Below are 18048 nucleotides of genomic sequence, written 5' to 3' on the forward strand. Positions count from 1 at the left end.
ATATGAGGTCACTCTTACCCTTGGCCATTAAACTCTATAATAAGTCAACCTGTAGCCGGGGAAGTGATGACCCCCTACTGTTAGACTGTTTGTGGTAACTTATTTTTTGTCCTTTCTACTTCTCTTCTATTATCTACATCTGTGCATTTGTAATGCTACAGTGACATTGTAATTTCCTTTAGGATCAATAAAGTATCTATCTATCATCCCTAAGTTACAGGATGCAGATACCTGGGTAACTGTCAAGATAGGAAAAGGGAACAGGCAGCCAGTGCAGAGTACCCCTGTGGTTGTTCCCCTCAATAATAAGTACACCGCTTTGGATACTGTTGGACGGGACGGCCGATCAGAGAGAAGCCGCAGTGAGTAGATCCCTGGTGCTGAGTCAGTCTCTGTGGCTCAGAAGAGGAGGGAAGAGAAGAGCAGTGTAGTAATGATAGGAGATTCTATATTTAGGTGAGCAGACAGAAGCTTCTGTGGATGTGAAAAAGAGACGCAGATGGTATTTTTCCTTCAGGTGCCAGGGACAGGAATGTCTCGAATCAGGTCTGGATCATTCTAAAGAGGGAGAGTAAGCAGCCAGAAGTTGTGGTACATATTGGTGCCAACAACAAAGGTAGGAAAAGAAAGGAAGTCCTGAAGAGAGTTAATGCAGGACCTCCAGGGTAATAATCTCTTAATCGCTGCCTGTGCCACGTGCCAGTGAGGATAAAAATAGGATGATTTCCAGAAAAATGCATGGCTGAGGAATTTGTGTAGTGTTTCAGATTTCTGGATCATTGGGATCTTTTCTGGGGAAGGCATGGCCTGTACAAGAAGGACAGGTTACACCTGAAACTGAGGGGACCAATATCCTTGCAACAGGTTTGCCAGAGCTGTTGGGGAGGATTTAAACTAATTTGGCCGGGGTCCAATCAAAAACAACAGAAAATCTGCAGATGCTGGAAATCCAAGCAACATGCATGAAATGATGGAGGAACTCAACAAGCCAAGCAGCATCAATGGAAAAGAGTACAGTCGATGTTTTGGGCCGAGACCCTTCATCAGGACTGGAAGAAAAAAAATGAGGAGTCAGCATTAGAACGTAGGGGAAAGGGAGGAAGAAACACAAGACAATAGGTGAAATGGGGGGGAGGTGAAGTAAAGAGCTGGGAAATTAATTGGCAAAAGAGATACAGGGCTGGAGAAGGAGGAATCTGATAGGAGAGGACAAAACTCAATGGAAGAAAGAAAAGGGGAAGGAACACCAGAGGAAGGTGATGGGCAGGTAAGGAGATAAGATGAGAGAGGGGAATGGAAATGGGGAATGATGAAGGAGGGAGAGGACGTTACCAGAAGTTTGACAAATCGATGTTCATGACATCATGTTGGAGGCTACCCAGACAGAAAACAAGGCGTTGCTTCTCCAACCTGAGTGTGGCCTCATTGCAACAGTGGAGGAGTCCATGGACTGACATAGTGGAATGGGAATGGGAAGTAGAATTAAAATGGGTAGCCTCTGGGAGATCCTGCTGATAAGCGTAGCGTAGGTGCTCGGTGAAGTGGTCTCCCAGTCTATATCGGGTCTCACCAACGCACAGGTGGCCATATGGGGAGAACCAGATAGATGAACCCAGGACTCACAGATGAAGTGTTGCCTCACCTGGAAGGACTGTTTGGGGCACCGAATGGTAGAGAGGGAGGAGTACTTGTTCTGCAACACCTGCTCGTACACCTCATCCTTCCACTTCCACGTCCCATTCCCATCTGAATTGGCTGTTATGTAATTCACCAAATTTAATTAGGGAACTTAAGATAAAGGAACTCTTAGGTAGCCTTGATCATAATATGACAGAATTCAACCTGCAGTTTAAGAGGGAGAAGATAAAGTCAGACGTATATCATACCCCTGAAGCAAAGGGAATTACAGAGGCACGAGACAAATGCTGGCCAAAGTTGACTGGAAGGGGACATGAGCAGGGATGATGGAACAACAGCAATGGCTGAAGTCCTGGGAGCAATTTAGCAACGGTACAGAATAGATAGATCCCAAAGATGAAGTAGTGTTCTAAAGGGAAGATGACACACCGTGGCTGACAAGGGAAGGCAAAGACAGCATAAAAGCAAATGAGAGGGCATATACGTTTGTAATATAGCAACACTTATTGGGAAGTTGGAAGGTTGGGAAGGTTTAAAAACCAACAGAATGCAACTGAAAAACCATAAAGAGAGAAGAGATGAACTATGAAGGTAAGCTAGCAGATAATGTAATAGGGATTAGCAAATTTTTTTTTCAGATACATAAAGAGTAAAAGAGAGGAGAGAGTGGATGTCGATTTGCTGGAAAACTTCCCTGCACAGCTAGTAATGGGGAACAAAGAAATGGCTTTGTGTCAGTCTTCACTGTAGAAGGCACTAGCAGTATGCCAGAAACTCAAGAGTGTCGGGGCAGAAGTGAATGTAGTTGCTATTACTAAGAAGGTGCTTGGGAAGCTGAAAGGCCTGAAGGTAGATAAGTCACCTGGAATAGATGGACTACAACCCAGGGTTCTAAAAGAGGTTGCTGAAAAGATTGTGGAGTTATTAGTAATAATCTTTCAAGAATCACTGTACTCTGGAATGGTTTTGGAGGACTGGAAAATTGAGAACTGTCATTCCATTCTTTAAGAAGGAAAGGAGACAGAAGAAAGGAAATTATAGGCAGTTAGCCTGACTTCAGTGGTTGGGAAGATATTAGAGTCTATTATTAAGGATGAACTTGGAGGCACATGGTAAAATAGGCCAAAGTTGGCCTTTACGAGTAAATCTTTCCTTAAAGGGAGATCTTGGCTGACAAATCTTGTTGGAATTCTTTGAGAAAAACAACAGGCAAAACAAAGGAGAGTCAGTAGATGCTGTTTACTTAGATTTCTAGAAGGCCTTTGAGAAGATGCCACACATGGTATAACAGGACAGATACTAGCACAGATAGAGGATTGGTTGACTGGCAGGAGCCAAAGTTTAGGAATAAAGGAGGTCTTTTCTGATTGGTTGCCAGTGACTATTGGTGTTCCGCAGGATTTGGTGTTGGGACCACTTCTTTTCACTTCATATGTCGATGATTTTTGGATGATGGAATTAGTGGCTTTATGGCCAAGTCTGCAGATGATACAAGGACAGGTAGAGGGGCTGGTTTGGTATTGAGGAAGCAAGGAGTCTACAGAAAAACTTGGGACAAGTTGGGAGAATGGGCAAAGAAGTGACAGAATATAGTGTAAGGAAGTGCATGGTCATGCACTTTGGTAGAAGAAATAAAAGCATAAACTATTTTCTAAATGGGGAGAAAATTCAAAAATTAAAGGTGTAAAAGGACTTGTGAGTCCTTGTACAGGATTCCCTAAAGGTTAACTTGCAGGTTATGCCAGTGGCAAGGAAGGCAAATGCAAAGTTAGCATTCATTTTGAGAGGACTGGAATATAACAGCAAGGATGTATTGCTGAGGCTTTATAGGGTCAGACTGTATTTGGAGCATTATGAGTAGTTTTGGGCCCATTAGCTAAGAAATGATGTGCTGGCATTGGCAGTGTCCAGAGGAGGTTCATGAGAATGATTCCAGGAATGGAAGGGTTAATGCATGAGGCACATTTGATAGCTCTGGGCCTGTATTCCATCGAGTTTAAAAGAATGTGTGTAGATCTCATTGAAACCATCAAATATTGAAAGGTCTGGATAGAGTGGATGTGGGGAGCATGCTTCCTACTTCCTGGGTGAGTCTTGGACCAGAGAGCACAGCCTCTGAATAGAGGAATGTCCATTTAGAACAGATTTTATATGAGGAGGAATTTCTTTAGACAGAGGGTAATGAATCTGTGGAATTCACTGCCACAGACAGCTGTGGAGGGCAAGACGTTGAGTATATTTAAAACAGAGATTGATAGGCTCTTGATTAAGAAAGGGTGTCAAAGTTTTGGGGAGAAGGCAGGAGAATGGGATTGACAGGGAAATGGATCAGCCACAATGGAATGGCAAAGCAGACTCAACAGGCTGAATGGCCTAATTCTGCTCCTATATCCTGGTCTAAAATGCCTAACACTGAAATAGGTGTACAGTGAGTGCAATCTCACTGACTCTCCTGTCAGCCTTGGATCACCAGAACAATAGCAATATCTACGTCAGGCTGCCATTTAATGATTGCAGCTCAGCATTCAGCACCATCATACTCTCAGTATTAATTAACAATCTTCAAAACTTGTCCTTCTGTAACTCCCTCTGTGACTGGATCCTTGACTTGCTTGTCGGGAGACCATAGTCAATGCAGATCAAAAGTAGCTTCTCCTTCTTGTTGACAATCAATACTGACACACCTCAAGGATGCATTCTAAGCATACTGTTCTACTCTCTCTAAACCCACAACTGTGTGGCTAGGCACAGCTCTTACACTATCTATAAATTTTCTGATGTCTCAACTATTACTGGCAGAATTTCTGATGGTGACAAGGAGGTGCACAGAAGTGAGATAGATCAGCTAGTTGAATGGTGTCAAAACAACAACCTTGCACTCAACATTAGTAAGACCAAGGAACTGATTGTGGTCTTCAGGGAGGGGAAATCGAGAGAATACACACCAGTCCTCATCGAGAGACCGGCAGTAGAACGCTTTGAGTTCCTGGTTGTCAACTTCTCTGAAGCTCTATCCTGGGCCCAACATATTGACGCAATTACAAAGGTGGCACAAAAGTGACTATATTTCATTAGGAGTATGAGGAGACTTGGTACTAAAGACTGTCGAAATTTCTATGTATGTACTGTGGAGAACATTTTAACTGTTTGCATCATCGTCTGGAATGGAGGGGCAAAGGATTAAAAAAGCTACAGACAGTTGCAAACTCAGCCAGCTCCATCATGGGCACTAGCTTCCCCACCATCAAAAACATCTTCAAAAGCCAATGCCTTGAAGAGGTGGCATCCATCATTAAGGACCCCTATCACCCAGGACATGCCGTCTTCTCACTGCTACCATTAAGGAGAAGATACAGGAGCCTGATGACACACATTCAAAATTTTAGGAACAGCTTTTCCCCCGCCATCAGATTTCTGAATGGACAAAGAACCCATGATCACTACCTCACTACTTTTCTTCTTCTGTTGCTCTCTTTTTGCACTCATTTAATTTTTATGTGCATACAATTGCAAAAAAAGTTTGTGAACCCTTAGCAATTACCCAGTTTTCTGCATTAATTACTCAAAACTAATTCAAAATTTCAAATGTATCTGCAGAGTTAGTTAAACAAAATGTAATTTTGAAAATGTAGAGAACTTTGAACAAGGTTAGTATACAACAGGAATTCTGCAGATGCTGGAAATTCAAGCAACACACATCAAAGTTGCTGGTGAACGCAGCAGGCCAAGCAGCATCTCTAGGAAGAGGCGCAGTCGACGTTTCAGGCCGAGACCCTTCGTCAGGACTAACTGAAGGAAGAGTGAGTAAGGGATTTGAAAGCTGGAGGGGGAGGGGGAGATGCAAAATGATAGGAGAAGACAGGAGGGGGAGGGATAGAGCCGAGAGCTGGACAGGTGATAGGCAAAGGGGATATGAGAGGATCATGGGACAGGAGGCCTAGGGAGAAAGATGGGGGGGGGGTGACCCAGAGGATGGGCAAGAGGCATATTCAGAGGGACAGAGGGAGAAAAAGGAGAGTGAGAGAAAGAATGTGTGCATAAAAATGAGCAACAGATGGGGTACGAGGGGGAGGTGGGGCCTTAGCGGAAGTTAGAGAAGTCGATGTTCATGCCATCAGGTTGGAGGCTACCCAGACGGAATATAAGGTGTTGTTCCTCCAACCTGAGTGTGGCTTCATCTTTACAGTAGAGGAGGCCGTGGATAGACATGTCAGAATGGGAATGGGATGTGGAATTAAAATGTGTGGCCACTGGGAGATCCTGCTTTCTCTGGCGGACAGAGCGTAGATGTTCAGCAAAGCGGTCTCCCAGTCTGCGTTGGGTCTCACCAATATATAAAAGGCCACATCGGGAGCACCGGACGCAGTATATCACCCCAGTCGACTCACAGGTGAAGTGATGCCTCACCTGGAAGGACTGTTTGGGGCCCTGAATGGTGGTAAGGGAGGAAGTGTAAGGGCATGTGTAGCACTTGTTCCGCTTACACGGATAAGTGCCAGGAGGGAGATCAGTGGGGAGGGATGGGGAGGACGAATGGACAAGGGAGTTGTGTAGGGAGCGATCCCTGCGGAATGCAGAGGGGGGGGAGGGAAAGATGTGCTTAGTGGTGGGATCCCATTGGAGGTGGCGGAAGTTACGGAGAATAATATGTTGGACCCGGAGGCTGGTGGGGTGGTAGGTGAGGACCAGGGGAACCCTATTCCTAGTGGGGTGGTGGGAGGATGGAGTGAGAGCAGAATTCTCATAGAGTGATACTCCTTTGTTGCTACCTGGGAGGGAATACATAATTTTGACCCAGTAACAATGAAAGAATGGAATTACAGTACTTTCAAGTTAAAATAGGAACATGAATGTTGTACTGTTTCCATGCAGATTAACAGGCCATGTCGTTCTGGTTATCGGAGGTGATGGGCTTGAGAGATGCCACCAAAGAAACCTTTAAAAAATGCTTTATGTTACAATGAAGTAGTTAAGTGATGGCACAAATTAAACTTCTAAGTGGTGCAGAGAATATCAATCTGCCTTTTCAGCCATTACCAATTTCTTTCAGCTGTAGCATCTTTAGATTCATTTAATAATTTTTGATTCCTACCCTATCACAGACATTTCTATTGGTCTTTCCATTTCGTTTGGCTGTAACTCAGCGTTCATATTATACATCAACCCACAATTTTAACTCCATCTCCCTCTCCACAGGTGCTTCTTAAACTGCTGAGTTCTTTGAGTATTTTGTGTTTTTAATGCAGTCAGCTTTGTCCTGGATGATAAAAAGGATTTTTGGAGCAACATGGAAAGCACTCATCATATTGCTGATGTATGCCTTGAGTGTCACTATTGCTACAGAATATGCTGTGTATGACATAGCCTTGGAGGAATAAGATATATCATAAAAAGTCTAGTTAATGTCTTGGTCTGTAACTAGAAATTGATGCTGACGGTCGGAGATTCAGTGACAGCAAAAGCATTGAATGTCAAGGGAAGGCACTTTAACTGTCATAATAGCTTTTACCACTTCTCAGTGTTATTTGTCACGTAACAATCCACATCTGAATATTATGCAGATTTTCTAAAGAAGGATGCAGAATGCCTCAATATCAGAGGAGTTGCAAACAGATTTGAAAACTAAGCATTCAGTAGAGGATTGTTTAACCAATAGAGGCACAAAACTGTTAACAATTTCTTTTAAATTTAGAGATACAGAGCAAAACAGGAAGTTCCAGCCTAACAAGCCACACCGTCAACAACTCACCTATTTAACCCTTGCCTAATCATAGGACAATTTACAATGACAAATTAATCTACTATCAGGTACGTCTCTGGACTGTGACAGGAATTTGCAGCACCCGGAGGAAATACACGTGGTCACAGAGAAAAAGTACCAACTCCAAATAGATGGCACCGGAAATTAACTCTGAACTTAGATGCCCTGAGCTGTAGTAGCATTGCACTAACGGCTACGCTATTGTGGTGCCCTACATTACTGATTTTGAAAAGCGGACTGAGTGTAGCCTATTTAAGTTTGCTGATGACACTGAGCAGAAAAGCAAATTGTGCAGAGAATGTGAAGAGTCTTCAGAGAGATACAGATAAATTAAGAGATTGGGCAGGGGACTGAGAGATGCAGTACAATATTGGTAAATGCAGGGTCATCCACTTTGGAAGGGAAAAAACAGAAGATCAGATTAAATGGTGAAAGGCTGGAGCATACTGTTACACAGAGGGACCTGGGAGTGCTTGTGCATGAATTCACAAAAGGTTGGTTTGCAGCAGCAACAGGTCATCAAGAAGGCAAATTAAATGTTGGCCTTCATTGCTAGAGAGGCTAAATTCAGAAGAGGGAAGTTATGCTGCAACTGTACAGAGTACAGTTGAGGCCACACCTGAAGTACTATGTTCCACTCTGGTCACTTTACTTGAGAAAAGATACACTGGTTATGGAGGTGATGCATTGGCCCATGAGGAGAGATTGATTCGCCTGGGAATTTACTCACTGAAATTCAGAAGATTTAGAGAGAATCTTATAGAAACATAAAGTTGTGGAAGAATGGGCAAAATTTATGTAGAAAATTTGTTTCCACTGGCAGGTGAGAGTCATAACCTCAAGATGTGAGGGAGTAGATTTAGGATGGAGGTGAGAAGGAACTGCTTTTCCTAGAGAGTAATGAATCTGTGGAGCTCTCTGCCCAAGGAAGCAGTAAAGACGACCTCATTATGTATACTGTACTGACGACGCAGATAGATTTTTACAAAGTAAAGAAATTAAGGGTTACAGAAAAAAAGTTAGGTAAGGTGGAGCTGAGTCATAGGCCAGATCAACCATGATTTTACTGAATGGTGGAACAGGCCTATTCCTGCTACCATTTCTTACGGTCTTGCAGATAAACAACCCTTCATTTGTCAATGTGGAGGGTAGTTATTTATAAAGCATTTAAATATGGTTAGGGCTAGGGCAATGTCATGAGGAACTCCTACAATGTCACCTTGGGACCAAGATGACTGGCCTCCAGCAACCGCAACCATCTTAGTTTGTGCTGGATATGACTGAATCCCAGCTGCCTAACAAGGGTTACTTGATGCAAACACTAAGTAGATCATAATCAGAACTCCGAATCAGATTTATCATCACTGACATATGACATGAAATTTGCTGCTTTGTGACAGCAGTAGAACAGAGACATAAAACTATTATAGATTACAAATGTAAATAAATCGTGCAAAATAAACAAATCTTGAGGTAGTGTTCATGGACTGTTCAGTAATCTAATGGCAGAGAAGAAGCTAGTCCTAAATTTTTGAGTTTAAGTCTTGTAAGTTAATGTACCTGCCTCAATCACTTTCTCAGGTCATTCCATAAATTGACCACTCTATGGGTGAAAAAGTTCCTATAAAACCTCCCCCTTCTTATCCAAACCCACGTCCTTTAGTTTGATTCCCTAACCCAGAGTAAAGGACTACAATTCCAAGAAAAGGTTTGTGAACCCTTTGCAATTACCTGGTTTCCTGCATTAATTACTCATAAAATGTAGTCTGACCTTCATCTAAGTCACAATAACACACAAACACAATCTGCCTAAACTAATAACACACAAAGAATTGTACTTTTCATGCCTTTATTGAACACATTTTTTAATCATTTATATTCCTGGCTGGAAAAAGTATGTGAACCCTTGTATTTAATAACTGTTAGAACCCCCTTCAGCAGCAATAACCTCCACCAAACGTTTCCTGTAGTTGCTGATCTGATTTGCACAAAGGCAAAAAGGAATTTTAGACCATTTTTCCATACAAAACTGTTTCAGTTCATCAATATTTCTGGGATACTACTGCATGAACAGCCCTTTCAAGTCATACCACAGCATCTCATTTGGGACCCTGACTTGGCTATTCCAAAACACGAATTTTCTTCTTTTTAAACTATTGTTGTTGATCTACTCTTGTGTTTTCAATCATTGTCTTGTTGCATCATCCAACTTCTATTAAGCTTCAGGTGACGAACCACTACCCTGACATTCTCCTGTAAAATGCCTTGATACAATACAGGTGTCCCCCTGCTTTTCGAACGTTCGCTTTACGAAACATCACTGTTACGAAAGACCTACATTAGTATCCTGTTTTCACTTTCAGAAGGTGTTTTCACTGTTACGAAAAAAAATTCAGTGCGCGATAAAAGGCAGAGCACGCCCCGAACAGCCGCTCTCCCCCGGATTGGGAACTGCATTGCTTTAACACGTGCCTGTGAGCAGCCGTTTGCAAGATGAGTTCTATGGTATCGGAAAAGCCTGAAAGAGCTCAAGGGTGTTACACTTATGGTAAAACTAGACATAACTAAGCGTTTTGATCGTGGTGAATGAAGTAAGGACAACGTGAGTTTGGCTTGTGGAAGCTGACGAACATGATGTTCAAGAGGTTTTGGCATCCCATCACCAAGAACTGACAGATGAAGAGCTGATGCAATTGGAAGAAAAAAGGATAACATTCGAAACCGAATGAGTAATGATAAAGTACCATTTTAATTTTGAAAGGGTATGTCGGTTTAGGAGATATTTGCAGGATGGTTTGAGTCCTTATTAAAGAACTGTGTGATAGAAAAATGCGCGAGGCTCAGCAGTCAAGCAAGCCTTCCACATCAGCCACAGCAGACGACGAACCTCGACCTTCGACATCGAGGCCGGCACAAATAGAAGAAGATGAGCTGCCTACTCTAATGGAAACAGACAACGAGATGATACCCCAGTGTCCCACCACCCCATCCTCCAGGCCCCGGACTGATACCGATTGGCAGAAAATGCAACGGTAGCCGGGACGCGCACAGCACATCTTTAAGAAAAAAGCTGAAATAAACATGCTAATTAATTAGGTGCCGCCTAGCACGTAATTGTCGGCCCAGATCAGTGCCGATGCAATGGGCAATCGCCTCTGACCTGCGCTGACATTTACGTGCCGGGCAGCACCTAATTAATTAGTATGTTTATTTCGGCTTTTTTCTTAAAGATGTGCTGTGTGCCTCCCGGCTACCCCTGCGTGCTTCGCAGCAATGTATCAGTCGGCGACCCAGAGGGTGGGGGCCACTGCACCACCCCAACCTGCGACAACTCAGTCTAACACACCATCATCAGTGTGCTCGATGTCTTCCCAATTCCGGTAAGTGATACTACACTGTACATACATTATTTCTACTTTATATAGGCTGTGTATTTTTATGTGTTACTTGGTAGATTTGGCAGCTTCATAGTTTAAAAGTCACTGGAGAGCGCATTTATGCCAACAGCGCTTGCGTGAGATTTTCCGCTGAGAGCGCTTGCGTGAAATTTTCGCTACAGAGATCTGTGCAGGCAATCATTGTAGAGAAGTATTTCTACTTTATATAGGCTGTGTATTTATCATATCATTCCTGCTTTTACTATATGTTACTGTTATTTTAGGTTTTATGTGTTATTTGGCATGATTTGGTAGGTTATTTTTGGGTCCGCGAACGCTCACAAAATTTTCCCATATAAATAAATGGTAGTTGCTTCTTCACTTTATGACATTTCGGCTTACGAACCGTTTCATAGGAACGCTCTATCTTCGGAAGGCGGGGGGAAACCTGTATTTGAATTCATTGTTCCCTCAACAATTCCAAGCTGTCCAGGTCCTAAGGCAGCAAAGCAGCAAAGTTCTGCAAACTCGAGACGTGCAGCAAAGTTTTTTTTGGAGAGCAGTAGTTTTCTCCATGGTGTCTTCCCACAAACACCATTCTTGTTCAGTGTTTTCCTTATAGTGGACACAGAAACAGACTTTAGCAAGTTCTAGAGATTTCTGCAGGTTTTTGCTGTTCCCCTTAGGTTCTTTATTACTTCCTTCAACATTGCACGTTGTGCTCTTGGTGTAATCTTTGCAGGATACCCACTCCTAGGGAGAGGAGCAACAGTACCGAATTTCATCTATTTGTAGACAATTTCTCTTTCTGTAGACTGATGAACACTCAGAATTTTTGAAATGCTTTTGTAGTCTTTTCCAACTTCATGCTTCTCTACAATTCTTCTTCTAAGATCCTCTGAAAGTTGTTTTGATCGAAGCACGCAAACAATTTCTTCTTGAGAAGAGCAGGCTGGGTCAGTAGACTGATTTTATGTTTTTTTTATGGTCAGGGCACTTTTACAACCTACAACTCCAATCTCATCTCATTGACTGGAACACTTGACTCCAAACAGCTTTTGTAGAAGGCACTACCCCAGAGGCTCACATACTTTTTTGAACCTAGACTGTAAATGTTTAAATGGTGTACTTAGTATTGACAAGAAGAAGTACAATTGTTCGTGTGTTATTAGTTTAGGCAGATAGCATTTGTCTATTCTTGTGACTTAGATGAAGATCGGACCATATCTTATGAGTAATTAATGCAGAAAACCAGGTAATTGCAAAGAGTTCACAAACTTCTTCTTGCAACAGTATGTGCATTTACCCATCTATGCCCCTCATGAGTTTATATACTCTATAAAGTTCCACTTATTCTCCCACCCTCTGAAGAATAAAGTGCACCTATCTCCATAACTGTCCTTTGTATTTAAACAACATCCTTGTAAATCTTCTCTGCACTCTTGCCAGCTTATGGCACTTGCTATAGGTGACCAAAACTGAACAATATTCCAAATGTGCACCTGTCAACATTTTGTACGACTACAACATAACATTCCAACTTCTACGCCCAGCGCCCTATGTGCCAAAAAGCTTCATCACCTAGTCTACCTACGATGTCACTTTCAAGGAACGATGTACTACACTCCTAGGCCGCTCAGTTCTACAATACTCTGTGTTACCCTAACACTTACTATGAAAGTCCTATCTCGCACTTAACCAAATTAAGCTCAATTTGCTCTTCCTCAGCCCATTTACCCAGTAGATCAAGATCGCCCACTTACCCAGTAGATCAAGATCTCCCAGTAATTCCTGATAACCAACTTCCCTGTCAACAACACACATACTTTAGTATTTCTAGCAATAATAATCATGTTGTGTACCTTCTCATCCAAATCATTGACATTGAAGACAAATAGCAATGGGCCCAGCACCAACCCCTGGAGAACACCATTAGTCATGAGCCTCCAATCTGAAAAAAACCTTCCACCGTCCTCTGCTTCTTACCCGCAAACAAATTGTGCATCCAATTAGCTATCTCTGCCTTCAGCCCATGTGATCTAACTTTCCATAGCAGCATATTGTACAGAACTGCATCAAAGACTTCACTGAAGTCTATATAAGCTACGTCTACCACCCTGCCCTCATTGATCTCCTTCAAAGTTCGAAGTAACTTTATTATCAAAATACACGTGTCACCACAAGAGATTCTGCAGATGCTGGAAATCCAGATCAACACACACAAACTGCTGGAGGGACTCAGCAGGTCAGGCAGCCTCCGTGGAAATGAACAAATAGTTAATGTTTCGGGACAAGACCATAAGACATAGCAGCAGAATTAGACCATTCAGCCGATCGAGTATGCTCCACCATTCCACCATGGCTGATCCCGGATCCCACTCAATCCCATACACTTGCCTTTTCACCATAACCTTTGATGCCCTGACCAATCAGGACGCTATCAATTTTCGCTTTAAATATATCCACGATCTTGGCTTCCACAACTGACTGTGGCAGAGCACTCCAAAGTCACACTATTCGCTAACTAAAAAAACTCCTCTGTTCCAAAGGATTGCCCCTCAATTTTGAGGCTGTACTCTCTGGTTCTGGACACCCCCACCATAGGAAACATCCTCTTCACTCCCACCTTATCTAGTTCTTTCAACATTTGGTAGCTTTACACGAGATCCTCCAGCATTCTTCTACATTCCAGTGAGTACAGGCCCAAAGCCGCCAAACACTTCTCATGTTAACCCTTTCTTTCCCGGAATCATTCTCATGAACCTAGTGAAGACCCTTCATCAGGACATATAGCATATGTCACCATATACTACCCCAAGTCTCATTTCCTTGCAGATATTCACAGTAAGGACATACAACAGAATTAATGAAAAACTACAAACAAATAGCCTGATTTATCATTGTGAACTTTAGTTTACTATTCAAATTCTCAGTATTTTAAATATGTATAAACATTTCTTTTTCCATCAATATTATACATTTGGGCCATTTGGAATTATTTCTGATTGTTACATGAACAATGTAGCTTCTCAGAGAATAACAAAGATAAAAGATGCTCAACATATGATTTTCATATGGTTATGGTCCACCCTACATACATGCATGGTACCTTTAATACATTTCAGAAGCTAATGTGTGTCAATATCCATTTCAGGATTTGAGCAATTATTGATTCAATCTAATCTACTGGGGATTTTGTAATATTCATCTGCATTATCTTAGATCAGTCCAAGAGGATCAAGGATCCAAAAAAAAAAGCCTAGTATTTTCTGTCTCTTCAAATATTGATAAACAAGAATGTTTTCATAAAATACTTTGACAATACAGATTTCATTCTTACATCTGTGTTGCAGTTTTGAGGGATACCATTTCAAATTTCAAACCTGTTCTACAAACATTTTCAAAAGATCAAATAATAGAACCAGCATTTTAAGTTCTACTCTTACCTGGAGAAAAAGGAGTCTGGAATCCACATTAGTGTTTGCCTGGAGGTACTGAACCTACAACCATAGAAACACAAGTTTTAAAATTTACTGTGACAAAGACAGTTAATTTATGAATGAAACAGGAAATGGCTCCTGACACTATTTTACACAATTTTTACATAAAAACTGAAACTTCTACCAGACAAACAATTTAAATTTGAACTGCCTTGTGGACACAGTCCTAATTTTAATGTCCCTCCTTATATCAAAGAAACTTTAGTGGTGTTCTCCAGGGGTTGGTGCTGGGCCCATTACTATTTGTCTTCAATGTCAATAGTCACTGGAACTCACATACTGTAAAAGGGCTGGATGTGATAGCTTGTTATGGGTGTTCAGGAAAGTTTCCTTAATCAGTACACAGAAGTCCCAACTCAAGACAGTGTGATACTAGATCTCCTATTAAGGAATGAGACAGGGTAGGTGACAGGTTGTGTTGGGGAACACTTTTCTTAAAGTCTACAGTCTATAGAAAGAGTTTAATGAGACTTTCTAAAGATGCACTGCATTCTAATTGGTTGCACCACCAACTGGTATGGAAGGGCCACTGCACAATATCAGAAAAAAGTTGCAGAAAGTTGCCCACTCAGTCAGCTCAATCTTGGGCACTAGCCTCCCCAGCACTGAGGACATCTTCAAAAGATGATGCCTCAAAAAATGTGACATCCATCATTAAGATCCCATCACCCAGGACATGCCCTCTTCTCATTGCTACAATCAAGGAGGAGGTAAAGAAGCCTAAAGACATACATTGAATGTTTTAGGAACAGCTTCTTCTCCACCATCATCAGATTTCTGAATAGGCAATGAACCCATCTACACAACCTCACTACTTTTTCTCTTTTTTTTTGCTCCCTTTTTGAACTACTTATTTAATTTAATATTTTATATATATTGTAATTTGCAGTATTTTTGATTAGGTATTGCAAAACAACATTCATGACATATGTCAGTAATTCTGATGCCAGGCGAAGCAGCGGCAAGGTCATGTACTGTATATCGATTACAGAGGAGTTGTCTGCTATCTTGTGGCAAATTAGGGTCCCAGGGCCAAGCAAGGTGTTCTCTCAAACCCTGTAGGAGGCTAGTGCAGAAATTGCAGGGCCCCTAACAGATACTTAAAATGTCTTTAGCCACAAGTAAGGTTCTGGAGGATTGGAGGACAGCTAATGTTGTTCCATTCTTTAAGAAAGGTTCTCAGAATATGTCAGGAAATTATAAACCAATAAGCCTGATATCACTAGTAGGCAAGTTATTGGAAGGTATTCTAAGGGATCAGATATTTAAATATTTGAATAAACAGGGAATGATTAGGGATAGTCAATATGGCTTTGTAAGAGGTAGGTCATGACTAACCAATCTTATTGAGATTTTCGAGAAAGTTACCAGGCAAGGCTGTGGATGTTGTTTATGTGAACTTTAGCAAGACCCTTGACAAGGTCCCACATGGGAGGTTGGTCATGAAGGTTTAGTTATTTGGCATTCCAGATGAGGTAGTAAACTGGATTAGACATTGGCTTTGTGGGAGAAGCCAGAGTGGTTGTAGATGGTTGCCTCTCTGCAACCGCAGGGATGGGTGCTGGTTCTGTTGCTGTTTGTCATCTACATCAATGAGCTGGATGATAATGTGGTAAACTGGATGAGCAAATTTGCGGAGGACACCAAGATGGGGGGTATAGTGGACACTGAGAAAGGTTATCAAAGCTTGCAGTGGGATCTGAACCAGATGGAAAAATGGCAGATGCAATTTAATGCAAACAAGTGTGAGGTGTTTCACACTGAGAGGACAACCACAGTCAGGCATACATGGTGAGCAGTTGGGCACTGAGGAGTGTGGTAGAACAGAGGAATCCAGGAATACAGATCCATAATTCTTTGACAGTGAAATCACAGGTAAATAGAGTCATACAAAGTTACTTTGGCATAGGACTTAGTATGTAATATTGAAGTATAATATGTTGGTGAGGACTAATTTGGAGTACTGTGTGCAGTTTTGGTCACCTACCTACAGGAAAGATGTCAATAAGTTTGAAAAAGTGCAGAGAAATTTACAAGGACTTGAGGACCTAAGTTATAAGGAAATGTGGTAAAAGTTAGGACTTTATACCCTAAAGCATAGGAGAATGAAGGAAAATTTGATAGAGATATACAAAATTATGAGGGATACAGACATGGTAAATGCAAACAGGCTTTTTTTCCCCACTGAGGTTGGGTGAAACTAGAACTAGAAGTCATGGGTTAAGGGTGAAAGATGAAATGTTTAAGGGGAATATGAGGGGGAATTTCTTCACTCAGAGGGTGGTGAGTGTAGAATGAGCTGCAATCAGAAGTGGTGGATGGTGGTTTTATTTCAACATTTAAGAGAAAATTGAATAGCTACATGGATGGGAGGGATATAAAGGCCTATGGTCCAGGTACAGGTTGATGAGATTAGGCAGTTTAAAGGTTCAGCATGTACTAGAAGGGGCAAAAGGGCCTGTTTCTGCACTGTAGTGTTCTTTGACTCTAAAACATCAAAGACCCTCTATTTATCTGCATTCATTAGCACTCTATCGTTTTCTGCAGATGATCTACTCTTATCTAACTTCCCAAAAGTATTACTTCATATTTGTCAGCATTTCATTCCATCTGCCTACATTCTGCCCAACTTTCCATCTGACATACAGAACTGCAAAAGTCTTAGCCACATATATCTCACTAGGGTGTTTTAGACTTTTGCATAATACTGTAATAATTTTATACAGGTTTCCCCCGCCATCCGAAGGTAGAGCGTACCTATAAAACGGTTTGTAAGCTGGAATGTCATAAAGTGAAGAAGCAATTTCCATTTATTTATATGGGAAAAATTTGTGAGCGTTCGCAGACCCAAAAATAACCTACCAAATCATGCCAAATAACACATAAAACCTAAAGTAACAGTAACGTATAGTAAAAGCAGGAATGATATAAATACACAGCCTATATAAAGTAGAAATACTTCTCTACAATCATTGCCTGTACTGTTCTCCGTAGCGAAAATCTCATGCTAGCGCTCTCGGGGAAAAAAAAACAGCACAAGCGCTCTCCAGTAACCTTTAAGCTATGAAGCTGCCAAATCATACCAAATAATACCTAAAATTACAGCGCCTATATAAAGTAGAAATAATGTATGTACAGTGTAGAATCACTTATGGGAATCGGGAAGATATCAAGCACACTGATGATGGTGTGTTATGCTGAGTTGCCGGAGGTTGGGGTGGTGCAGTGGCCCCCAACCTCCAGGCAGCGACTGATACCAATCCGCGAAGAATGCAGCGGTAGCCGGGACGCACCCAGCACATCTTTAAGAAAAAAGCCAAAATAAACAAGCTAATTCATTAGGTGCCGCCGGGCACGTAAATGTCGGCCCAGATTGGAGGCGACGCAATCGGCAATCGCCTCTGATCTGGGCTGCCATTTACGTGCCAGGCGGCACCTAATTAATTAGCTTGTTTATTTCCGCTTTTTTCTTAAAGGTGTGCTGGGCGTGTCCCAGCTACCGCTGCATTCTCCACGAATAGGTATCTGTTCGCGGCCCAGGGGTTGGGGTGGTGGGTCACTGGGGTATCATCTCATCATCGATCAGGGCAAGCAGGTCATCTTTTTCTATGTCTGCCTGCCTCGATGTCGAAGGTCGAGGTTCGTCGTCAGCTGAAGGCTTGCTTGACTGCTAGCCTCGCGCATTTTTCTATCATACAGTTCTTTGTAAGCACTCAAACCATCTTGCAAATATGCCCTAAACCGACGTACCTTTTCAAAATTAAAGTCATAC

General features: G+C 42.0%; 1 protein-coding gene across 1 annotated transcript in view; it reads right to left on the minus strand.

The window, feature by feature from the left end:
* kctd3 (potassium channel tetramerization domain containing 3) overlaps positions 1 to 18048 on the minus strand; it is a 93272-nt gene that overhangs the window by 56582 nt on the left and 18642 nt on the right. The window contains exon 2 of the mRNA XM_063055779.1: positions 14223 to 14276. Within this exon, the coding sequence (XP_062911849.1) occupies positions 14223 to 14276 (54 nt within the window). The remainder of the gene's footprint in view (positions 1 to 14222; positions 14277 to 18048) is intronic.

The sequence above is a fragment of the Mobula hypostoma genome, chromosome 8 (genome assembly GCF_963921235.1).
Source record: "Mobula hypostoma chromosome 8, sMobHyp1.1, whole genome shotgun sequence".
In the NCBI taxonomy this organism is placed as follows: Eukaryota; Metazoa; Chordata; class Chondrichthyes; order Myliobatiformes; family Myliobatidae; genus Mobula; species Mobula hypostoma.